General features: G+C 38.8%; 9 protein-coding genes across 9 annotated transcripts; 3 read left to right on the forward strand and 6 right to left on the reverse strand. All coding sequences in view use genetic code 12, as the record gives it.

Annotated features, from left to right (window-relative positions):
• Positions 1–6,570: 6,570 nt before the first annotated feature.
• I9W82_002792 (leucine-rich repeat domain-containing protein) lies at positions 6,571–9,244 on the reverse strand (the record flags this gene model as incomplete). The annotated part of the gene is made up of 2 exons (XM_067691686.1): positions 6,571–6,757; positions 6,993–9,244. The coding sequence occupies 2 exons, from the start codon at positions 9,242–9,244 to the stop codon at positions 6,571–6,573; spliced, it is 2,439 nt and encodes an 812-aa protein (XP_067548141.1).
• A 1,518-nt stretch (positions 9,245–10,762) lies between these two features.
• I9W82_002793 (uncharacterized protein) lies at positions 10,763–12,013 on the reverse strand (the record flags this gene model as incomplete). Its single annotated transcript, XM_067691687.1, has 1 exon — positions 10,763–12,013. One exon carries the CDS (start codon positions 12,011–12,013, stop codon positions 10,763–10,765), a length of 1,251 nt encoding a protein of 416 aa, XP_067548142.1.
• A 758-nt stretch (positions 12,014–12,771) lies between these two features.
• Positions 12,772–14,220, forward strand: I9W82_002794 (uncharacterized protein; the record flags this gene model as incomplete). Its single annotated transcript, XM_067691688.1, has 1 exon — positions 12,772–14,220. One exon carries the CDS (start codon positions 12,772–12,774, stop codon positions 14,218–14,220), a length of 1,449 nt encoding a protein of 482 aa, XP_067548143.1.
• A 172-nt stretch (positions 14,221–14,392) lies between these two features.
• Positions 14,393–15,331, reverse strand: I9W82_002795 (cupin domain-containing protein; the record flags this gene model as incomplete). Its single annotated transcript, XM_067691689.1, has 1 exon — positions 14,393–15,331. One exon carries the CDS (start codon positions 15,329–15,331, stop codon positions 14,393–14,395), a length of 939 nt encoding a protein of 312 aa, XP_067548144.1.
• Positions 15,332–15,707: 376 nt separating this feature from the next.
• Positions 15,708–16,583, forward strand: I9W82_002796 (fumarylacetoacetate hydrolase family protein; the record flags this gene model as incomplete). Its single annotated transcript, XM_067691690.1, has 1 exon — positions 15,708–16,583. The coding sequence occupies one exon, from the start codon at positions 15,708–15,710 to the stop codon at positions 16,581–16,583; it is 876 nt and encodes a 291-aa protein (XP_067548145.1).
• A 49-nt stretch (positions 16,584–16,632) lies between these two features.
• Positions 16,633–17,037, reverse strand: I9W82_002797 (GFA family protein; the record flags this gene model as incomplete). Its single annotated transcript, XM_067691691.1, has 1 exon — positions 16,633–17,037. The coding sequence occupies one exon, from the start codon at positions 17,035–17,037 to the stop codon at positions 16,633–16,635; it is 405 nt and encodes a 134-aa protein (XP_067548146.1).
• A 654-nt stretch (positions 17,038–17,691) lies between these two features.
• On the reverse strand, positions 17,692–20,058 carry I9W82_002798 (leucine-rich repeat domain-containing protein; the record flags this gene model as incomplete). Its single annotated transcript, XM_067691692.1, has 1 exon — positions 17,692–20,058. One exon carries the CDS (start codon positions 20,056–20,058, stop codon positions 17,692–17,694), a length of 2,367 nt encoding a protein of 788 aa, XP_067548147.1.
• A 74-nt stretch (positions 20,059–20,132) lies between these two features.
• Positions 20,133–22,205, reverse strand: I9W82_002799 (leucine-rich repeat domain-containing protein; the record flags this gene model as incomplete). The annotated part of the gene is made up of 1 exon (XM_067691693.1): positions 20,133–22,205. The coding sequence occupies one exon, from the start codon at positions 22,203–22,205 to the stop codon at positions 20,133–20,135; it is 2,073 nt and encodes a 690-aa protein (XP_067548148.1).
• Positions 22,206–22,851: 646 nt separating this feature from the next.
• Positions 22,852–24,658, forward strand: I9W82_002800 (KEX1; the record flags this gene model as incomplete). Its single annotated transcript, XM_067691696.1, has 2 exons — positions 22,852–22,906; positions 23,226–24,658. 2 exons carry the CDS (start codon positions 22,852–22,854, stop codon positions 24,656–24,658), a joined length of 1,488 nt encoding a protein of 495 aa, XP_067548149.1.
• Positions 24,659–24,704: the final 46 nt, after the last annotated feature.

Raw genomic sequence — 24,704 nt, forward strand, 5'->3', positions numbered from 1 at the left:
ATCCTAACCTCAATACTTTGGACATCCTAACCTCAATACTTTGGACATCCTAACCTCAATACTTTGGACATCCTAACCTCAATACTTTGGACATCCTAACCTCAATACTTTGGACATCCTAACCTCAATACTTTGGACATCCTAACCTCAATACTTTGGACATCCTCCTAACCTCAATACTTTGGACATCCTAACCTCAATACTTTGGACATCCTAACCTCAATACTTTGGACATCCTAACCTCAATACTTTGGACATCCTAACCTCAATACTTTGGACATCCTAACCTCAATACTTTGGACATCCTAACCTCAATACTTTGGACATCCTAACCTCAATACTTTGGACATCCTAACCTCAATACTTTGGACATCCTAACCTCAATACTTTGGACATCCTAACCTCAATACTTTGGACATCCTAACCTCAATACTTTGGACATCCTAACCTCAATACTTTGGACATCCTAACCTCAATACTTTGGACATCCTAACCTCAATACTTTGGACATCCTAACCTCAATACTTTGGACATCCTAACCTCAATACTTTGGACATCCTAACCTCAATACTTTGAACATCCTAACCTCAATCCTAACCTCAATACTTTGGACATCCTAACCTCAATACTTTGGACATCCTAACCTCAATACTTTGTACTCCAATGTCTCCCATAGATTTAAATATGATATACGATGCTACTAGAGTTGAAAGCTAGTCACCTGTGTCTAGTTACTCCTCTGTGCCTCTCTCTTTTGTTTCAGAAATCACTATAATGTGTTATCCCTCCTTAGTACTCATCCCACTGTGTCTCTCCTTAAGAGTGTCTCCTTGTCTCCTCTTTTCCCTCTTAATCGCCTTATTCTCGTACTTAAATCTCCCATCCTCGGTGTTAAAATCACCCTCTCTCGGCTGTTATTGTCCGTGTGTCACGTGTGTCTTCTCACGTGTGTTGTATTACTACTGTGTCTTATATGCAGTACACGAACATCAGCAATAAAAGCCCCTACTCATTTCACACAATATCGTCTCTGAGAAAGAAAGAAGTGTGTGGGTAGCTTTGAGTAGTGTAAATGAAGCTACTGTCAACTTGTCTCACTGTCTCCTCTCACCTGTCTCAAAATATATCTGTCTTTATAATGTTTCTGTTAATATTTTACTGTACACACATTGTATTAATGTGTCAAACTGAAGTAACTAAATCAAATAAATTCAATACTCTCTCTTTTAATCTTCCCCGTGTTCTGTCTCCATATCTCCTCTCGTTCCTGTTGTATCACTTGTTCTGCTCACATAATCAAGAATGCACTGCTTATGTAATCATCATACAAAAAAGCCGCACATTATCTCAAAAAGGAAATATCTTTTGCCCCCCATATCTTACAAACGAGTAAGTCTACACATTCCTGATAAGTACAGACATGTTTCTTGTGCTCCCCTTGTAATAATGAAAACACTAGCATTACTTTAAATGTCTTCTTTCGTTATTTCTCTTCTCAGGTGCTAATTTTCCAAAAAGTTCACCCAAAGTTTGCATAAATATAAGTGAAAAATGTTACTGACTTCACATTTTCCTGTGAATAATTGATACAGCTTAATCAACACTACTGGAGTATACTTTACCTGTTATTAAGCATATTCGTCACTGTGTCTGTGTGTACAAAAATCTGTACACTTCATTACTCTCTGTTTCTAGTACTGATTACGTAAGCGCTACCACATCGGAAATAATTATTTTTCCGTATCCGACCCAAAATTTCGCGCAAAGAAAAACTTCCATTTTAGGAAACTCGCGCTCACTTTTACGAAAGAGAAAAAATCACCAGTCTTCAACAATTAAAACCAACACACCAGTAAACACTAACAATTATACACAACACAAAAAATTGTTAAACACAACCTATTTTTATATGACTATACTGGCTTGTCTGAGTTCAGAAAAAAATAATTTCAAAAATAATTTAATTTCGTAATCAAATGATGTGTATTAGACTTGTATTAATCTGTAAATGACAGTTTTTTACTTGTGCTGATTTGATGTAACAGTAGATAGTCCATAATTATGCCTCACTGAATTTCAAAATCAGTTCTCTAGACAAAGTGTTGCGAAAAAAAAATTTTCGAGCGCGAAAAAAAAGAAGTTTATATCCCATTTCCCAAATTAGACACAGCACATTAACACATCTTTGTTAGACAAGTCTCGATGTGTATATATCATTGTAATCTATACACCTGTAGCTATCTATAGACACCATACGAAGTATATACAACAAGAACTCGTTGACTTGTCAATGTAGTCTGTATTTGCATGTAAGACAGTGTAACTGTACAACTTTGTTAGACAAGTCGCTAGTTTAGTACATCATTGTTCATAGTTCAGTCATATGTACTCACAGACACTATAAGTAGACTCAAATGACTTGTATTGATGCACTTACATTGACATGTAAAAAGGGCTTTGAAATTGAAAATGAAGTGTTGCGAAAAAAAAATAATTTTGATTGCGAAAAAAAAAATGGAAGAAGAAAATTTCAGATCTAAATCAGCAAACTATATCCAAAACATTGGCACATCTTTGTTAGACAGTCTCTTACTTAAATAGGTAATTATAATTTATACACCTGTAGCTACACATAGACACCATATGAAGTATATGCAACAAGAATTGGCTGACTTGTGTTTGTAGTCTTCAATTTGCAGATATCACAGTCTTACAGTACAACTTTGTTAAACAAGTTGCCACTTTAGTATATCATTGTTTAGTTCTCAGTCATATCTATATACAGAGTGTATAAGTAGACTCATATGACTACTATTGAAGTACTTATAATCACATATAGAAAGGGCTTTAAAATTGAAAATGGAGTGTTGCAAAAAAAAAAAAAAATAATTTCAAGCGCGAAAATAAAAAAGAAAAACAAAATTTTAGATCTTAATCAGTAAACTATACACAACACAGGACGACATATTTGTTAGACGATTTCTCAGTTATATACATAATTGTAATCTATATACATGTAGCTACACATAGACACAATATAAAGCATATACGACAAGTACTGATGATATTGTTTGTAAATCCTTTGCTTAAAGAATACAATAATTATGGACAGTATAATATCACATTTTTATTAAACAAGTCCTTAGATTAGTACATTATCATAGAACTATCAGCTGTAGCTTCACACAAAGACTACAAAGAGACTCATATCACTAGTATTGGTAAACTTATGATCTGATGTAATGACGTGAGTCAAATCGTAAATGTTTTTTCTCCACACCAAAACGCGTCAAACAGAGAAAAAAAAAATTATATAAGACGAAACCACAACAAACGAAAACATACAGAATAGATGAAATAGATACTTTGTTCGATATAGCTACTAGCATATTAAAGCAAATAGAGCCCACATGTAAAGACAATGCTGTGTAGTTATAAGTTTTAGCTTGTAAAGAGTGTAATACAATAAAGACAATATATTATAAAGATTAGAAAGAATTTATGTGTATTAAAACTATTTAGTTGTCCTGGGAAAAAAACTTCCATCAACAGATAATCACTCTTGACCGAGAACATATGTCATTGATAATAGGTGATGGTCAAACTCTATTGAAGACATTCCCACAATTTGATTGATTTGAAAAGTAACTAGCAGCTGTGATAACAAAAAGCTGTTCAGTATTCAATTTATTGCTTGAGTTGTTGCAACTGCGTCAGAAGTAGGTAGCCGACACCTCTTTTAGCAATTGATACTCAAAGATCAGAAATGACGCTGGTGAAAGTACTGTTTTGTCTTCTTCATTTGAAAAGTAAAATTGCTCTCTATCATCTGGTTCTTTGGTCACACTTGAACGACACGTTTGTTGATATGTCATAATTGGGGGCACACTGGAGGGAGACCCAACAAGTAGAGGAGAAACCTTAAGCAGCTTGTTCACTTCCTGTTATTCTTGTAGCGTGTAGTTTGGATCAGCTCAGCACCAGTGCTAGAAATAGATCCAATTGACATAGATTCACTTGTGTTGCCTTATACTCTAGCTTGTGTCATTCAACCCTCAAACTTTGATGCTCATGAACAGAGCAAAAACCAAAATCAGTGTAACAGCTTGCCCAACTGTCTTCCATTTGGCAACTTGCCCACTTGTCTTCCACTTGGAAACATGCCCACTTGTCTTCGATTGAGCAACTTGTCTTCCAATGTAACAGCTTGTCCACTTGTCTACCACTTGTCAACATGACCACATGTCTACCTTGTATCAAGATGACCACTGGTCTTCCATCTAGCAACTTGCCCACTTGTCCTCCAATGTAACAGCCAGCACACTTGTCTTCCACTTGTCAACTTGACCACATGTCAACATGACCACTTGCCCACTTGTCTTCCAATGTAACAGCTTGTCCACTTGTCCTCCACTTGGCAACATGATCACTTGTCCTCCACTTGGCAACATGACCACTTCTCATCCAATAATCAACATGACCACTTGTCTACCATGTATCAACATGAACACTTGTCAACATGACCACTTGCCCACTTGTCTTCCATGTATCAACTTGCCCATCTGTCTTCCACTTGTCAACCTTGTATCAACATGTCCACTTGTCCTCCAATTATCAACTTGCCCACTTCTCTTCCACTTGGCAACATGCCCACTTGTCTTCCATTTGGCAACTTGCCCACCTGTCTTCCAATTATCAACATGTCCACTTGTCTTCCTATTACCAACTTGCCCACCTGTCTTCCAATTATAAACTTACTCGAATTGTTGTGAGATATGAATTTCACTAAAGTAAAGAATCGACATGACTTGCAATGTATTGAAGCTCATTCTTGACTTTTAACGAAAAACAGGTTGAGATGCCAGCATATCTCTTACCTCAATACTTTGCTTCATTTGTTCACCTTGCGATAATTAAAAACTTGCATTTGACAGTTAGGGAAGGAAATTTGTCAGCTGTTGTACAATTTTAACGTTCACAACGTGGTAGACAAAATATAAATCAATTGCATTGTCGACAATACCAATCACGCGTGTATGTAGTATGCGCAAAGAATGAAACGAAGTAGATCCTAGTGTGGGGCTTCTGCTCTGCTTGTACACCAATCATGTAAATTTCCAACAACGACAAGTACCAACTAATCCTTGAGTTGACTATTCTTCATCACAACTCGCAAGGTCAAAAACTCTCTAAATATTGGCTGACAATGTTATGAAACAGTGCTGCCTTTATAGCACATTATCTTGGAATGATGTAGTAAAGCATATGAATTGCTAAGTCAAGATATCTGTACATTTGTACTTTTCTTTAATACAACGAAATTACCAGTGCAACAAAACCTAGTGGTAGTTCAATCTGAGGGTGGTAATTAAACTATACTGATGATTTGTTTGAAGTGATGAACATATTCGGTGGATGGAGTTATAAAGAAGAGAAAGAATTGAGAATCAACAAAAAAATGAAATGAAGAATGTATAAAAGATTACAGTACAATTGATTGGCTCAGATGAACCGTTCATTCTGATTCGTCATTCTGCATTATCGGATCCGAGAAGAGAGAAAAGATGGCTCAAGCTATCAGTAAGAATGCACGACCACACTGAAAAAAAGAGCGAACCGCCCACGCTGTTCGCCAAAAGTGCACGACCATACTTAAGAAAAGAGAGAACCGCCCACGCTGTTCGCCAAAAGTGCACGACCATACTAAAAAAAAGAGAGAACCGCCCACGCTGTTCGCCAAAAGTGCACGACCATACTTAAGAAAAGAGAGAACCGCCCACGCTGTTCGCCAAAAGTACACGACTCTGGTTGCAAAATAAATTCAGCATGGCACAACAGCAAAACATTGTATTACAAGCTCTCATCTAACTATCCCAGTAAGGTCTATATACTCATGGCTACTTGTAGATACACATTTATTGCCATAAATTGTCTGCTCGTGGAGATATTTAAGTTTTCTTATATTTTGGCAAAACCTACACTACCCCTTAACTACTGTAAAATAGACACACAACAGAAACAAAAATTGTTAGACAAGTTGTCAGATTAACATATAGGTATGATCTATATACCTGTAGCTCTTCATAGAGACCTTAACTTTGACGATACGATGAAAACTCGTGCACTTATTAGCAATGGCCCACGCTTACCGCCCACGCTATTTATGCACCGCCCACGTTTTTTTTTTGTTAGCGCTTAACTATGGCGCGCGCCCACGCAAAAAGCAAGTTTGTATATATGGCTATACTGGTGGGTAGACACGAACATCTAAATCTTTTATGATTTGGAGCACTAAAGATGCAACCCCATCAACGGGCTTGCAATTGAACAAGACACAAACTCCCTCCAGACAGCACACAAGGAAGAGGGAAGTAACCAAGCCGTTAGAGTGTCTTTACACTCTGCTTATGGAGACCGTCAACATTGGCAAAGAAGCTTATGGGATTTCAATCCAGTGTTTTGTTTACATAGTGTTGTTGATATGAATAAACATTGATATTAAACTACATACATGAATGGTCTCTGTCGTCTAGGAATGACCACACACATCTAGAGTGCACATGCAAGAACCTATAACTTAGACTCATACCCATCAGTGAATGCATTCCATCCAAATAACCATTGTTGGAATTTTCTATCAGACCATTGATCTGGGTTTTCTCCATCTCTAGCTTTCATCAATGCATCTCTTTCCTCTTGCTCATTACGGTCTGTACGACCATTCTTTCTAGCGCTTGCCTCTTCAACTCTTCCCTTTCTCAATTTGTTATTGACGGAGAGCTTTTGGTATACCATGGAAACACAGTGGTTCCACTGTCCAGCGCACACTGACATAATGCACATGTAGAGATTTAATTACAGACTAATGTCCGATTCGTTGATCACTCGGGAAATCATTTTGAGCCGTCAACTTCACTTCCGCCCATCTTCAGATTTGATTCACCGTTTGAGTCCATGCCCTATCATATCTCTTAGCCTATGTCCAATCTTACCCACTCTCTGAGTCCGTATCCAAATATGAGTCATGAGTATTTCTAGAACGTTTCTTCCTCTGAGTAAGATACTTATTTGAAAGTTGATTCGCTACATAACTGTAGCTAGATTTATAGTGCACGCTGTTAGTCCAAACCAAATGAGTAGATTTTCGCAATTGTGCGAGCAAGGTTGAGATGTCTCCTTCCAGTAACTGGTAGTTTTCCAACAATACTAACTCATATAGGTTGTTATGCAAGGTTTTGCCATTGTGACCAATCATCGCCATTGAGAACCTTCTCAATCGATTCGCACTCAAATCAACCAGTTTAAGATTTGTAACTGCCTCAGGGAATGTCAATTGTAGCTCCTTAATCTTATTGTGGTTCATCTTAAAGACCTCAAGAGCTGATGAGGTGAAGTTTAAATTAACACTCTTTATCTTGTTATTAGATATGTTTATCGCCTTCAAGTTTCTGAGTTTGCATAGCTGTGCCGGTACCTCACTAAGCCCATTACTTGATAGATCAATTTTCTCAAGTGACTCTGGTAATTTCATACTGAAATGTTTCAACTTACACCACAGAAGATCTAACGACGTTAAACTGGACCCCAACGTTATCTCATGTTGCTTTTGAAATTCGCCCCAACTCAAATTTAGTACGCGCAAGTTACCACCAAAATGAAATGCTTCATCTTGTATGCAATCCACGGCGAGGAACCGCACTGTGTCTGGCAACTTACACTTTGACAAAACCAAATCGTTTCTTGTTAAATCAAGAAGGTCAATTTGGAGCAACTCACCAAATTTATTAAACACAAGATCAACATTTTTCAATTCATTTCCTGTGAGGTCCAACTCCTTTAATGATCGTGGAAATGGAGCTTTACAAATTTCATAAACACCCTCTAAAACTAGTGCTAACTTCTTGAGATTCTTGGGAAATTTAACCGCATCAATGGAATTTATACCATTGTGACACAAGTTCATTTCGTCAAGGGAATGAGGAAAAGTAAACGAATCAATATAATTTCCAATGTTGCAAATTTTCAATGCGAGAGTTTTCAAATTCAGAAATTTTGAAAAGTCCAAAACCGAATCGCTCCAGTCAATGCCAGCGCAACCAATTAGTTCTAGTTTCACCAAACTACTCGGGAAGTATTCAAAAATCATACCACTGGAAAGTTCCATGTTTTGAAGATATATCTCTTTTAAAGTTGAAGGTAGTTCTGAGGGGTGCCAGTGGCCATATGGCACACCGATCTGTACAAGTCTCCTGGAAGGCAATAGTTGTAGCTTGAATTCAAAACTAGTACTTAGGCTCAACGAATCCAATGTAAACCCTTTTTTATCTGCTTCTTCGTATAAGATTTCCAAAAATTCCTCATCAGCACTTGTATATCCCGAACCTTCGTATTCTATACTACTGGTGCCATTAGACGTCATCAACCGGAGAATGCCTTTAACACATGAAGGAAGTTCTGTTCCTTTGTATGTAACTGCAATCACCTCCAACGAGGGAAGCTCTGATGATTTGTCGGCAACACATTTGATACGTTCACAAGAGTACAAATGTAGACGTTTCAATGTTGGTGGTAGCATCTGGAGATCTATTGAATTTTGTGTTCCAGGTGGCATATAGTCAAGCTCTCTTAAATGGTGATACTGAGAGAAGGATCCATTTATCTCACATAAGTTCAACTGTAGAACCTCAATGTCCCGTAAATATTCCAAATCAATTGCACCCTTCGAGGACCCAGTGGGAGACAGATTAATGGACAAACCTATAAAGCGCTCCTTGATAGGGCCAATAAGTGACGGAAGTTTGGTTAAGTCAAGAGTGTAATCCGACACAGTTAAGCCTATCTTCAATTGTCTTTTCACAAATTTGCTAGCCTTCAAACATTTGAGCAACTTTTCCATCTCAATCCAATCAAGAATTGCTCTCATCAAGTAGGCAAACTCCAATTCAATTGCAATACTATTTTCCACGCAATAATCATCAAAAGCTTGAACCTTCGCAATGGTATTAAAATCTGTTGTACGCCTATTGGAATCGATCAGGTAATCTTCAGACTCAAATAGTGTGGTTGCATTGTCGTACTTGTAGATGGGCTTCTTGGTGATGTCTTTGTTTATAGCTTGTTGAATGTTTGGATTGGACTGTAGGAATGTGCTATCGAGGAGTTTAGTGAGATTTTTAGCACCAGCAACCAGCACTATCTCATATAGGATGTCATGATTGTATGTGTCTAGTGATATCCTCGACATGGAGTGGCTCTGCTGTTTTGCGCGTTTTGTCGTAAACTGAAAAGAAGGAAGAATCGACGAAAAAGTTATCAGCAACTTACTTTACAATTTATTTTCACATGTACGCAGAGGATACAAGTTAGCAACTGTGAAGTCCAATTTATTAGAGAGAGAGGAGCGCTTACCGTCAGAGTCCATCACCTTCCCCCAATCAGATGAAATGTAAACATTTGATCAAGAAGACATGAAAGATATCACCTGAGCAACCCCGATCACAACCAATTGAAGATCCTAAAAGATTTCACAATAACGGACTGTCAAACATCACTCAAAAACCGTCTGGTGCAGTTAGGATGGGCACAGTACTGCGGATAGGAACACACAGTATAGTGATTTTCGAAAAGAAAGAATCAATGACTGGGTACTAAGCACAGATGACTAGGTGCTTACATTGCTATCTTTGCTGAGCTTACTGCTATCGATCAGTCGTATCTTGATGGAATTATTGCTTTCATCAAATCAAGAAACACCCTAGACAAACCAAATTCAGAATGATACTGTGAATACAACATGCTATTACCATCACCATTGAAAGACCCTACAAGTGAAAGTTGTTATCAAACGGCAGCAGTACTGGGTGAATATATATCATTCACATTGAGCCAAACACTTAGAGCTACTTGATTGAACAAACAATGTTGGCGGGAGATTTCTACAGTTTGTCAAATTAATCAATTGGAGACGCCAAATAACTTAAATGATAAGAGAATACAACGAACGCGATTGCAAATTACCCAATACTACTGCTCCACCACTGCATAAAGTTTTTGGAATCCAAGAACAGTACTTTGTTGAATGTTGGTATATTCTCTCAATTTTGAGAAAAGTTGGATGACTTAGTTCAGAGTTGGTCGGCAGCAACAAGTACAGAATCAGACAGCAATACACTAGGAGACATAATTCCTTTAGTTGGACGCAATTTTCAAGATGGGGATTTGCCTTTCAAAATAGATAGGCATCAATTGCTAAACAATTTGATTTGATTGGTATATGCAACAGGTCTAGCTTTGATTGATACATTTAAGTGTCTTAATGTCTTGTTGTAACGGAATTGGAAGGCTACTTCAAATTCGACTCTTTGAAGGAAGGATTAAAGCAGTCTTGATACAACAACCAATGAAATGAATGCCGTCCTGCTGCTTATTAAAGGAAACATGATTATTATTATGGATAGACACCACCATCTATGCCTTTGGTGATTTGGAGCACTAAAGATGTAACCCCATCAACGGGCTTGCTATTGAACAAAACATAAACTTCTTCAAACGGCACGACAGGAAGAGTTAAACAAGCAAGGAGTTTAAGTGTCATTACGGTCTTCTTATGAAGAACATGAAGGTCATGGTATTTTTATCTAGTGTTTTGGTGTTTACTTAGTGCTAGAAAATATAAATAAAGACATTGATCTCAAACTATACATAAATGATATTTACAAAGCCAAGTAATGATCCATAGGCACATAGTACGTACGCAGGAAACCTATAACTTAGACTCATATCCATCAGTGAATGCATTCCATCCAAATAACCATCTTTGGAATTCTTTGTCAGCCCATTTATCTGGACTGTGTCCGTCTTTGGCTTTCATCAATGCATCTCTTTCCTCTTGTTCATCACCATCAGGTAAGTGCCACATGTCATTGTTCCTTCTTCCACCGAGTTGTATCTGTTCAGCTCTTCTCTTTCTCCTCTTTTCGTATTGTTGAAGAGCACTTGGTATATCAGCAGTGGAACCACAGCGTTGCAACACTGCAGCTAAAGTAGCACCATCCTCAATGGCTTGTGCTGCTCCTTGAGCCAAGTATGGTAACATAGCATGAGCTGCATCGCCGATCAAAACAACCTTGCCACTTTTGGGAACCCATCTTGGTAACTTTGGCAAATCAGCCAACACCCATTTCAAAGTACTCTTAACATGAGTTAACAATTGACGAACGACTGGATCAAAAGTCTTGAACTGGTCCTTCATTTCATCAAGGTCACCAGGCTCATTCCATTTACCAGCAGCAGCTTCACCTGGGTGAGACATGACAATGTTGTACATTTCACCATTTCTAATAGGGTAAGCCATAACATGTCTTCTGTAACCAATCCAGCAATTGGAGTTAATATCAGTCATCAAGTGTGCAATAGCTGGATCAGACATCATCTCTGCCCTTGGAACAGTAGCTCTGAAAGCACAGTTGAAAGATGGAGTTGGGTGAACAATCTCTTCGGGTACAACAGCAGTATCTCTAACTCTGGATCTAATACCATCAGCACCAACAATCAAGTCACAAGCCGAGTATCTCTCACCGTTTTCTAATATAACAGTAGCGCTATATTGGTCAACTTCGTAAACTCTGCAACCTTTTTTGTACTCAATTCCAAGCTCAAGTGCAGCTTCATACAACAATCTTTGATAATCAGCACGGTGGATCAACAAGTATGGGTTGCCATAAAGATTGGTCATATCTGGATCCAACGGAGTGGTAGACAACGCAACACCAGTGTCATACCTTCTCAAGATGATACTCTTTGGTTTGGTGATGTACTTTTCAAATCTATCAAAAACACCATACTCTTTGAGAATTCTGACAGAGTTTGGTGGCATTTGAATACCAGCACCAACCTCACTAAGAGTGGTAGATCCTTCAAGGATTGTGACTTTATGACCCTTTCTTTTCAAACCAATAGCAGCAGCAAGACCACCTAAACCACCTCCGCATACAATAACATTAAACGAAACCATTTTCTCTGTTGACTGAAATGAAAGAGGAGAAAATGAGACGGATTTGCCAGCTTATATACTTTGAAAGTGTGGGGCTGAAATGTAACATGGGGTCTGCTCATTTTGACGCTAGTGTATGCATGTATTTCTTTTTGATTAACGGAGCACATTTCCTTTTAATTAGTTCAACTCATCGGACTAATAACCCGCTGTGGGGTACTCATTTCAGTAATATTTTGTGCGTAATAGGAGGGATTGATGGTCCCCGAAAAATATGAAGTTCGGATTTTGCAACCGAAAATCATTCGTTTAAAACTGCAGAATATAAACTTCCCCACTCTTTTTATACAGGATACTTTAGATCTAAAGCAAGAGGCGGTAGATTCTCTTCCACTTTCAGATCAGGCTTAATACAGATCCTTTAACAACGGTTGGGTGTGAGACACGTAGTTTGTTGGTGCTAAACACAACACAACTAAGTTGTTCAATATGAGTTGCTTTTTAACCAACCATTTCCTTGTTGCATTGTTCAATTTGGAGTGACTAATCGTCGGTACTTGTAATCCGCAAAACCTTAAAATTTCTTTTGAATGCAAACGTTTACGAGAATATCGTTTGATAAGAGCTCTATTGAGTTACCGGAAGTATGCCCCAGAAAGCTGTGGGTGATCTCGTTGTGTAAAGTTGGGGTAAACTTGAGGCAATGAAACAATCTACTATAAATAGCGAAGCTGTTTCCTTTATCCACACATTGTAAATACAACATTAACTAAACAACTATGTCTGAATCTATTGATATTGAGAAGGGAGTCACTGAACATCAAGAAAACGTCCAACAAACCAGCGTTCTTGATCCTGATCACCATGAGTATCTCATCCAAAGACACGGAACTGTTGACTTGGACCCACTTCCATCAGCAGACCCAGCAGATCCCCTTAACTGGCCAGACTGGCAAAAGAATTACGAAATATTGTTGATAGCATTTGGTACATTCTCCTCAACGTTTATGGCTGCTGGTTTAACTCCTGCTTTTGAAACTATGGCTGAAGCGTATGGTGTTGATCTTCCAACTGCTGCTTACTTTACCTCTGCTCAGATTGCAGTTTTCGGGGTATTGCCTTTGTTTTGGGTTCCTTCAATGAACGCGTATGGGAGGAAACCATTCTTGATCTTTGGTGCTTTGGCTTGTTGTGCTTTGAATATTGGTGGTGGATTTGCAAAAACTTATGGACAACAAATGGCTACTAGAGTCTTGGTGGCTGTGTTCGTTTCAATTGTGACAGCTTCTGGCTCATCAGTTGTTGGTGACTTGGCTTTTGCATATGAAAGAGGAAAAAAGAATGGATGGTGGTCTATGGCTTTGGTTATTGGTACTCCAGCTGGTCCATTCTTTACTGGGTTTATTCAAAAACATGCGGGTACTAAATGGATCTTCTTCGTCTATGCTATCATGAACTTCGCCCAATTCGTGTTGTGGATATTTGCAAGAGAAACAGTTTATGCTAATCCATCGAAGGGCTTACTCAAAGTGATGGGATTCAAATCTGCTAAACCGTTCTCCTGGAAAATGTTTTTTAGACCGTTGAAGCAAGCTGCAAATTTCAACATCACCATTGCTGTCATTGCTGCTTCTGTCACCTTCGGTTATGCAAATATTGTCTTGGTTGTCGAGATGCCACAAGTCATGGTTCCCTTATTCCACCTTGATGCACAACAAATGTCTCTTCAATATATTTCCCTCATAGTTGGCTCTGCTATCGGTGAAATTCTTGCTGGTCCACTTTCTGATTGGTGGATGAAGAGGAGTGCTGCAAAAAGAGATGGTCAAAGAGTCATTGTTGACAGATTATGGGTCAGTTATGGTGGATACATATTAGTCATTGTGGGTCTTCTTGTATGGGGTATCTACTTATTCAAAGCTACACCTGGTCACTGGTCTATAAAGCCCATAATTGGTGCTGGTATTGCTGCTGCTGGTAACAACATCGTCGCAACTGTCATCACCACCTTTGCTATTGACAGTGCTCCACAAAGGGCTGGTGATATTGGCTTATACATCAACCTTGTCAGATCCATCTATGGTTTCTTGGGACCTTTCTATTTCCCACACATGTTCGAAAACCTCAACTTTGCAGGATCTGCTGGGTTAATGTGTGGTCTTGTTCTTTTGTTTGCATGGGTTCCAACTGTGTTGGCTCATGTTATCGGCGCTAGACGTGTTAAGTAGATTAGTGATGGCTCTGGTTAGTCAACACAGTATAATGTATAAAATCAATGGTGAATACTAATGTGTAAGGTCTATAAAAGTAACCACTTCTACGCTTTGTGTCTACACCGACTAGCAATTCATCTAAGGTTACACTTTACACATGATATAATCTAGGGTACTTATTATTAAACTATTTTGATCTATGGATAGCTAAGTTCTTAAGTAATGGGGAATCATTGAATGAAAAGAGATAAGCAGTCTCTTTACCATCATTGACAAGTTTAAACTTCTTCCAAGAGGGAATACAAAAAGTGTCCTTGCCTTCCCATCTCAAGATCGTCTCCTTTCCATCATCTTCAATAACAACGTAACCAGTACCTTCGTAAACATGGTAAACAAATGAAGCACTTTCTTGACGCCATGGACTGGACTTTGCAGCATTAACTCTTTCAGCTTGAGCGGTGAGAATGGATGACAATGGGCCTCCTTCATGAGTTTTATAGTCGAAGATAGCATAGTCACCTTTAGCAGAGTCGAGATAGTCTTGAGTCACCTTCCATGGGAACTTGATTTTAGATTCAGCAACAGCTTTGGACGGATAGCTTTTTTCCTTGTAATGTTCAGCAAAATTGACAGGAATGGCGTGGAATATTGGCAAGTCAAGCCCATCCAACCAAATCATTGGACCATCACCTTCCTTTCCATGGTCATGCCAGTCCCATCTTGGTGTCAAGATAACATCACCTCTTTCCATGTAGATTTTCTCACCTTCAACTGCTGTGAAACCACCATGACCTTCAATGATGAAACGTAAAGCAAACGCAGTATGTCTATGGGCTATAGCAACCTCACCTGGATTGATCAACTGTAATCCAGCGTATAATGTCTCAGTTGTTTGAGGTGCCTTCAAGCCTGGGTTAATCAACATCAACACTCTTCTTTCAGACTCCTCGTTTGGTACCAACCTACCGGATTCAATCAATAAAGGTCTCAATTTCTTGTAATTCCAAACAGTGGGAATTGACTTTGGCCCTGGAACTGGAGGGACCATAGCAGACATGACAGTCCATAATGGCTCAATTTTTTCTGGTTTCAAGTTATTGTAGAATGTTTCTTTTTCGGCAGACATGTTTTATTTGTTTCTCTGTGGATATTGTTCTGGATCCTTTTGTACACTTGAAGTGGAGAAGCAAGGCATATTTATATTTGTCATGTTCCGGTATGGGCCCATTCATTGGTACTTCGGTTATGTCTGAACTAACGGAGAACAATTTCCATGGCAGTTGTTTCCCCGCTTACGGTTTGACACTTCAGAGAATTTATCACCGAAACATGTGGAGCGTTTTCGACTTCCTTTTTTTTTAAATGCAGGATCGGAAAACACTTCCGACTGTGCATTATGGCCGACATCTCCTCACGGGGATTCCAATTTGGAAAAAGAATTCCTTTTAAGACTGACCTGTTTTCTTTTCAAATCCAGTTTTTTAAAAGTACATAACAAAACAATGACCTGGAAGAGATTAATCAGATTTGTCGCCAACGACGGCAAAATTTACAGAGGTGAGCCAATTGTCACCGACGCTGAATATGATGTTGGTAAACAATTCTTACAAGGAAAGACCATCAAGGCTAAGGTTGTCAAAGGAGACATCTTTAAAGACGCAGTTGTCACTGATGAGGTGTTGGAAGTGAAACAATTGTTAGGCCCATTAACTCAAGATGACGTCCCAATCATCAAATGTGTTGGATTGAATTACATGAAGCATATCCAAGAAGGTGGTAGAACCCCTCCACCATACCCATCGATCTTCTACAAACCTAGGTTCTCTGTTGCTGACTTTGGTGAACCAATTCCAATTCCAAAGATTGCTCAGGAAAACCAATGTGATTATGAAGGAGAATTGTGCGTTGTTATTGGTAAAACAGGCAAGGATATCAAAGAGGCAGATGCTTTGAGTTATGTTGCTGGTTATGTTTCTGGTAATGATGTCTCTGCTAGAACTTGGCAAAGAGATCCAAAGTACGCTGGTGGTGTTCCTCAATGGTGTTTCTCCAAGTCATTTGACAAGTACGCTCCATTGGGCCCACAGTTGGTTTCCACTCAAGTTATCCCAGACCCAGCTGCTTTAGAGTTAACAACCAGAGTCAATGGTGAAGTTCGTCAACACACTGGTACTGATGATTTGTTATTCAATGTTGCCAAGATCATTTCATTCATCTCACAATCTACCACCTTAGAACAAGGTACTGTCATCATGACTGGTACTCCAAGTGGAGTTGCTATGGGTATGAAGGAACCAAAGTATTTGAAGCACAATGACGAAGTTGAAGTTGAAATTTGCCAAATTGGAACTCTCTCCAACAAGATGGACTTTGTTTAGAGTATATAGAGTACAATTGATACACAAGCTTCGCTTTATTTTTAGCTACTTAATAGTATTCAGACTTAACACCTCCGGTGAATTTATCCTTTTCATCTCCAAACAAGGCCGCTTGTGGTGCCAACTTTGCAAAGTTCTCATCCACCAAAGAGCTTCTAAACATACTGACCTCACCATTAAACTTCATGGGCAAGGTACGGATAGTACTACCACAACCTTTGCAGAATTGTTTTCTCTTTGGATGACCACTCTTGGTTTTCTCAACAATGTATTCAGCTATGTTTCCATTTTTGTCTTCAATCTCCACCTTATCCGTGGCATACTGACTCATGAATTGACCCAAATGACCTGACCCTTTACGGCAATCAATACAATAGCAAACAAAGGAGCGGGACGGCTCACCAATAAGCTTGAATGAAACTTCACCACAGAGGCAAGAACCAGTGTATGACATAATGAGTTAATAAAAAAGAGTAACATCAAAGTAGACTATTTTCCCGGAAATTCATTTGATTAAATATGTAGCTTCTTGCAAGGATGTGCGGGGACCCTTCCGGAATGAAATTCCGAATGCAACATGATTTTCCAAATTTTTTGGGTGAATCTTGCACAAAATATCGAACATAGAGTTAGCCTACAGTAAACTGAATAGCGAAGAGTATGATACAGGAGCATGTATCAGATCTCTGGTCCAAGTATTACAAGGAATGCACTCTATATACATTTGCTGAAAAGAACTTGTTGAAAATTGTACGTTCACCAGGGATAACCTATACACCGTCTCTCAATACGCTATTCAATAATGAACCACCAAAGTAATCTCAATAAACATCACAGTTTCGACATCGTCAATATGTACATCAAATCACTCCCATTTTGAAAGACACTAGGGGTGGATTTGTTTTTGCAGCAACCTAACTGGATCAATTGATGATGACTATTGGTGACTTTGATCAGACTTTCCTCATTCTTCACAATCTTATAGTTGCCTCTTTCATGCTTTCTCAGCTTGACGCTTCAATCTGCTTCATCGTAAACATGTGTCTTGACTTGAAAATATTCTCCTGAGGCCATGAGTGTTACATGTATCCAATTAAAAGCCTAAAAATCACCCTGAACTTGAATGATCTCCTTCATTTGAGTCCATGTCAAGATCTTCATCTCCTCCAGAGCCCATCTCCAACTCCCCATCAGAGTCCATATCTTCATCTAATTCCATATCCAGATCGAACGCATAGGGACCTGAGAATATCTTCTTATAAGCAAGAAACCTATTTGGAAGCTCATTGATTGCATAAATGCTGGTGTCAAGATACGGCTTCGCTTGCTTTTTTCCCCACATGAACTGAACAGATTTAGGTAACTGTGTTAGCAAAGTCGAGATGTCTTTATCTAGGAGAAATTCATTTTCCGACAACACCAATTCGTACAAGTTGCTGTGCAAGGTTTTACCATTATGACCAATCATTGCCATCGAGAACCTTTTCAATCGGTTAGCACTCAAATCAACCAGTAAAAGATTTGTAACTGATTCGGGGAACGCCAACTGTATTTCTTTAATCTTATTGCTGCTCACGTTAAAGACCTCAAGTGATGAGGAGATGAAGTTCAAGTAAACATGCCGTATTTCATTACTTTCCACGGATATCGTTCTCAAGTTTTTGAGATAGCATAACTGTACTGGTACTTCAGCAAGTTCATTACGTGATAAATTAATTTCCTCAAGAGACTCCGGTAAGTTCGCATTGAAATGAGTCAACTTACAATCCAGTATCTCTAGTGACTTCAATTTAGACCCGAAAGTCACACCTTGTAGCTTTTTGAATTCACACAGATCCAACTTTAGTATACAAAAGTTATCATTGAAATGGAATGCTTCATCTTGAACACAATCACCCATAGAAAGATACCGCAATGTATCCGGTAGTTTACAGTCTGAGAATGACAACTTTGATTTATTAGCTCTAAGATCAAGGAGATCAATCTGAAGTGGTTCACCAAATTTGTTAGCAGTGATGTCAATCTTTTTGATACGATTGTACGACAAATCCAACTCTTTTAACGAAAGTGGGAATGGCGGATTAATAACTTCTTCAATTTCTTGCGTGGTCACCTCTAACCTTTTGAGCTTTTGGGGAAACTGTATTTCGTTTATCGATCTTATACCATTTGTGTCTATGCTCATCTCCTCAATGGAATCGGGGAAAGTGAAGGAATAAATATAGTCTCCAATGTCGCAGGCTTTCAATTTAAGAGATTTCATGTTTGTAAATTTTGAAAAGTCCAAATCCGAGTCGCTCCAATCAATTTCCGTTATATAAGATAGCTCTAATCTCACCAAGCTAGTTGGAAAATATTGAATAATCTGTTCACTGCTGAGAACCTCCATTTCATGAAGACACATCTCTTGCAAAGTGGAGGGTAATTCGGATGGATGCCAATGTTCGTTGAGCATGCCATTTTGATCAAGTCGTTTAGTAGGCAATAGATGTAATTTTGAATCAAAGTCGGCATCAATCTTCAATGAATCTAGCTTGAACCCTTTCTTTTTTGCCTCTTTATGTAGAATCTTCAAGAATTCTTCATTTCCACTTGTGTCTTCTCCTCTTGAGCCAAAAAGTTCAATATTGGTCGTATTACTACACGTCATCAACTGGAGAATGTCTTTGACAGATGAAGGAAGCTTGGGCCCTTCGTAGGAAACTGCAATCAGCTCCAACGATGGAAACTTTGTTGACTTGTTGGCAACCCCTTTGATATGATCACACCAATAGAGGTGTAGCCTTTTCAATGTTGGTGGTAAATTCAGAATATCTATTGGATGTTCCGTGTCCAGTGGCATGTATTCAAGCTCCTTCAAATTGTGATATTGTGAAAAGGATCCCTTTATCCCACATCGAAGGAGCTCTAGAACCTCAATGTCCTTCAAGAATTGTAAATCAATTGCACCCCTTGAGCTTTCAAATGGATCCAGTTCAATGGAGAAAGCAACGAGCCGCTCCTTGATGGGGCCGAGTAGCAACGGAAGTCTATCCAAGTCAAGGATGTAATCTGATTCAGACAAGTCTATTTTTAATCGTATCTTCACAGTCCTACTAGACTTTAACCCTTTGAGCAATTTTTCCAACTCAATCCAATCAAGAATTGTTCTCATCAAATAGGATAACTCGAGTTCAACTTTGACTTTGTTTTCCACACAGTAATCATCGAATACTTGAAGCTCCTCGACACTGGTAAAATCAGCTCTGCGTCTCATGAAAATTATCAGAAATTCCCTATGGGAGAAGGGCATGGTTGCATTGTCGTACTTGTAGATGGACTTCTTGGTGATCACGTTATTTATTGCTTGCTGAATGTTGCCATTATTTTGAAGGAATGCGCTATCTAGGAGCTTGGTAAGGTTTGGAATACCAGCGATCAGCACTATCTCACATAGGATGTCATTTTGGTATTGGTCCAGTGATATTCTCGACATAATTGGTAGATGCGTTGTTTTTTTTGGCGATAGAGAAAAAACACAAAAACATGATTATACAACTATACTTAGTACTACTCCCTCCTCATTGGACCACTGATTTCCCACTCCTCAAAATACTTTTGGGCAGTTGCATTTGGCAACTTCACCTTAGAATAGCCTTTAAAAGCTTTAGATTTATCCAACTCAACATGAAACAACCTGGGATGACTGCCAATTGATTCATCAGAAATCTCTCTTATCTTATTACCATGCAAGGCAAGGTACATTAGTTTTGTGGGGCCTGGAAAAGTCAACTTAATCTCCTCAATCGAATTGCAGGAAAGATCCAACGCTTCAATTGAGCAAGTCTGAAATTCAATACAACCATTGTGAATTCTGTTATCTGCAACATGCAATAAACGCAAGTTAGTCAAGTTGGAAAGCTGAACTGGAAACTCAGTCAAGTTGTTATGAGACAAGTCAATCTCTTCCAAACAATCTGGTAGATCAACATCAAACTTGGACAAGTTGCAGTTGGATAAGACCAAATATTTTAAACAAAATCCAAGCTTCAACTTCATTTTCTCAAGATTGCATCCCCTGAAGCACAAATACTGCTCAGCTCCGCCACAGTAAGATTCAGGTACCTTTTCACAATACTCAAAGCTCAATGCATCAACATCTGGCAACTTCAAACCTTCAAATTCGGTTCTGTACAACGTCAACTTCTCAAGTCTCTCCACATTGGATAGGTCAATGGCCACAATTCTATTGTTCCATAGCTCAACTTGTTTCAAAGTTGAAGGAAATTGCACTCCGTTAAGATTAGCGCGTGTACCACGAGGACCATAAACACCTGTTAATTTCATACTTTTCAAACGTTCTGGAAATTTTACCTCACAAATTGTAAATGCATGACATGTAAGGTACAATTCCTCTACCGAATCAGGCAAGTGTGTTTCTTTCACATAATCCATAAAGCTCACTAATAAAATGAGTTTTCTCAACAGATGAAATCTAGAAAGATCCAAGAACCCATCACACGTCATACGGTAATCATCCAGTATCTTTAATGTTTCCAAACCTATAGGAAGCAAGTCCAATAGATCATTCACTTCAAGTGTGCCAACATAAGGTAGGGAAACTTTGAGCACTTTCAACGTTGATGGCAACTTCATTAACACAGACAAATTTCTGACATTACAAAGCTCTAATGAATAACAGGGATAAACCTCCAACTGGGAAATCGGGCGTTCAATAAATATCGACCTCAAAATGCAACGCTCTTCTTTAACGGCCTTGACCAACAACTCAAATACATTTTCGTCTAGTCTCTTGAGGCAATCAATAGTAGTTCCTGCATCGGCATACTTTATAATGCTTTTTATTAAAGCCTCATCGATATCCTTCTTATATTCTCCTTGTATCTTTATGTTACGTGACCCCTCAATAATATTGGACGATTCCACAGTATCTTCACTTAACCAGCCAGAGCAGACAAGTCTGAGCATCTGTACAGTAGGGAGTGAACATACATCATAACCATCTAACACATTGAACAGAAGTTTCTTCATCTTCGGACAATTGAACGAAGAAACACGGCACAAGTGACTATTAAATACTTCAAGATTCTTGAATGTAACGTCTCCATCCAATTCCTGAAGCCTTTGGAATTTCATAGTCAACATGACAATCCGATCGCTAATGTGTTCAAAAAGCTCCATAAACTTGTTCATATCAAGTTTAAACGCGTAACCAAAGTCCAACTCAAATACTAGTGGCACAGTATCACTCGGTTGTAAGGCCCTTATCAACTCAAGTAAATCAAGAAGGTCAACCATATGACAAAGTCCGTAGGAGATCTTGGATGTGGTTTGTATCTGCTGCTCAACACAGTAGGTCTCTGTTAATTCATATTGCTCCCTACTCAATGAACTTGGATCTTGAACTCTCATATCAGGGTAGCCTTTATTTACTCCGTAATTCCTTGAGGTTTGGTGGTGGTAGCTGTAACCTCTTGTAAGTGTGTGGTGGATGGCATTTTTTATGTTGCAATTGTGTAGCAAAAAGGGCTCATTGAGTAATTGAGTGATTTCCTTGACCTCTACGTAGGAGAAGACGTTCTGCAAGATATCCAACTGGTACAAGTCAAGTTTGAGTCTCATGGTGATGTATCAACAAGGGGTGAAAATCTGAAAAAAAACATATCTCAGGGGTAAAAATGCGACACATAAATAAGTTTTTCATGCTTCACCAAGTCTTTAAGTTACCTTATTCAATCCACTTGGATGATTTCATTTGCCAAGCACAGCCAGCATAAAAATGGGTAGGTCAACGTCAATTGACGTGATAGTTCATCGCTTGGAGTGATGCTGGATGGCTTTAATGTTACAGCGATAATCACTATTCTTGTCCCCTGATACGTAGGTTTTGGCTCTGAACAATCTCTTTCAAAGTTGACTGCGGTTTCATGTCAATGCATTTTAAGGCCGCAACGGTCTGTTTTGTCACTGTTGCTTTAATGATTATGAAAAACCGCAAATTGCTCTGCTGGGGCTTCGACATGTTTACTTTGTATACATTGACAACTTGGTAGGTCGGGTTAGCTCACTTTTATTAGTTGAGGTGAAGTTGCGAGACAGTTTAACTTCTTTAAGGTATCCGACTATGACCAGCTATGCCATGATGCCATAGCCTTTGCGATGTGATTGTTTAGTCGAGTGAATGCCTGAGATTGTTTTTATGCAAGGCCATCACTTTGAATTTCTTTTTTTGTTTCCATTGACAGATTACTTCGCCACATATAATTGAATGCGTAATTATCCGTTTTATGCCGATGATCAATCAATTTTTAATCTCCGCACATGTCTTACACAAAAATTGTATTCTAAAATTAGCAAACTCTCGAAAAATTTCTATTTCCTGACGTCATAAAACACAAGCGAATTCGCCGTTTCGGTAAAGACAATGGATTGGACATTTGAAAATTTTTCTTTAGTTACTCTCCAACAGTGTGTGTGTGAGGCAAAAAAAAAAGCCAAACACATCACAATTGGTAACAACTCAGCCGATTTGGAATGAGTCAACCGTCGTGTGACAACGCTTATTGTTTTCAAACAATAGGACGGCATCAAGTTAGGAAAAAAATAGAAAAACGCCGTGGTTGCAGAGATGACTATAAATAGGGCACGTTGCTGCTGCTGCTGCTGCTGCTGCTCCTTATCCAATTTTCAAACCAGCAAAGATGTTATTCTCAGCATTAGCTTTAAATTTGGCGTTAGCTTTCGCTTTACCCTACAAAGGAAGTGATTCAGATGATGCAAAAGAGTTCTTGGTGACAAATTTGCCAGGATGGGACAAATTACCATCCAACTACACCAAACCAATTATGTATGCTGGTCAATTGGAAATTTTCCCTGAAAACAATACCGAATATTTCTTTTGGAAAGTTGTTGATTCCAAAAAGTCGTCAGAGAATAAGAATAGAACCACCTTTTGGCTTAATGGAGGACCTGGTTGCTCCTCACTTGATGGTGCTTTATTAGAAAACGGACCTTTTAGGGTCGACAAGGATGAGAAGGTTGTTATCAATAATGGCTCTTGGCATACGGTTACTGATATGGTGTACTTGGATCAACCAAATAAAGTTGGCTTTAGTGATGGCCCTTTGTTATCCGAGCTTGACCAAGTACAAACAAACTTTTTAGGATTTTTGGAAAAGTATTTTGAAGTGTTCCCCGAGGATGTTGACAATGACTTGTACATTGCGGGTGAATCGTATGGTGGCCAATATATTCCATACATTGCTACAGCCATTCTTGAAAAGACGGACTACAATTTGAAAGGTTTGTTGATTGGTAATGGATGGGTTGCTCCAAATGAACAAAGTTTATCATACATTCCATTCTTTAAAGAACACGATCTTATTGATGATGATAACGAAGCTTGGCCAGATTTACTTCAAGCTCAAGCTGAATGTGAAGCTGTTGTTAATGGAAGTGCTTCCAATGACGGAAACATTAACGATGCACCTGCATGTGATAGTATCCTCAACATACTTCTTGATGCCACGCTGGGTAATTCGCTGTCAGAGGATCTGTGCCTTAACGTGTACAACTACAAGTTACGTGATGAAGATTGTGGAAGTAGCTATCCAAGTCCAGACAGGAACTATTTGGCAAATTTTTTAAAAGAGGCAAAAGTAATGCAGGATTTGAATGTTGATCACAAAATTCCTTGGCTGGAATGTAATGACAACGTGAGTTCGTCATTTGTTGCATCACACTCTGCCCCAGCAAAGACGCTTTTACCAGCACTTCTTGAACAGATTCCAATCGTGTTGTTCAATGGAGCAAACGATATCATTTGTAACACCGATGGTGTTTTGGATTATGTCTCAAATATGACTTGGAATGGTGAACAAGGCTTTTCTGATCCAGATAACAAAATTGATTGGGAATTTGGAACTGAGCCAGCTGGGTGGGTTTTACAAGATAGAAACTTGACTTTAGTGAATATCTACAACGCCAGTCACATAGTTCCATACAATGTGCCAGAAGTTTCCAGATCATTGTTTCAATTTGTTCTTGGAACTGAGAAGATAGTCACTACCCCATAGATTACTATATACTTATGTACTTTCTCCACCATAGGTGCGTTGTCTC

The sequence above is a fragment of the Candida metapsilosis genome, assembly GCF_017655625.1.
Source record: "Candida metapsilosis strain BP57 chromosome Unknown scaffold3, whole genome shotgun sequence".
Taxonomy (NCBI): domain Eukaryota; kingdom Fungi; phylum Ascomycota; class Pichiomycetes; order Serinales; family Debaryomycetaceae; genus Lodderomyces; species Lodderomyces metapsilosis.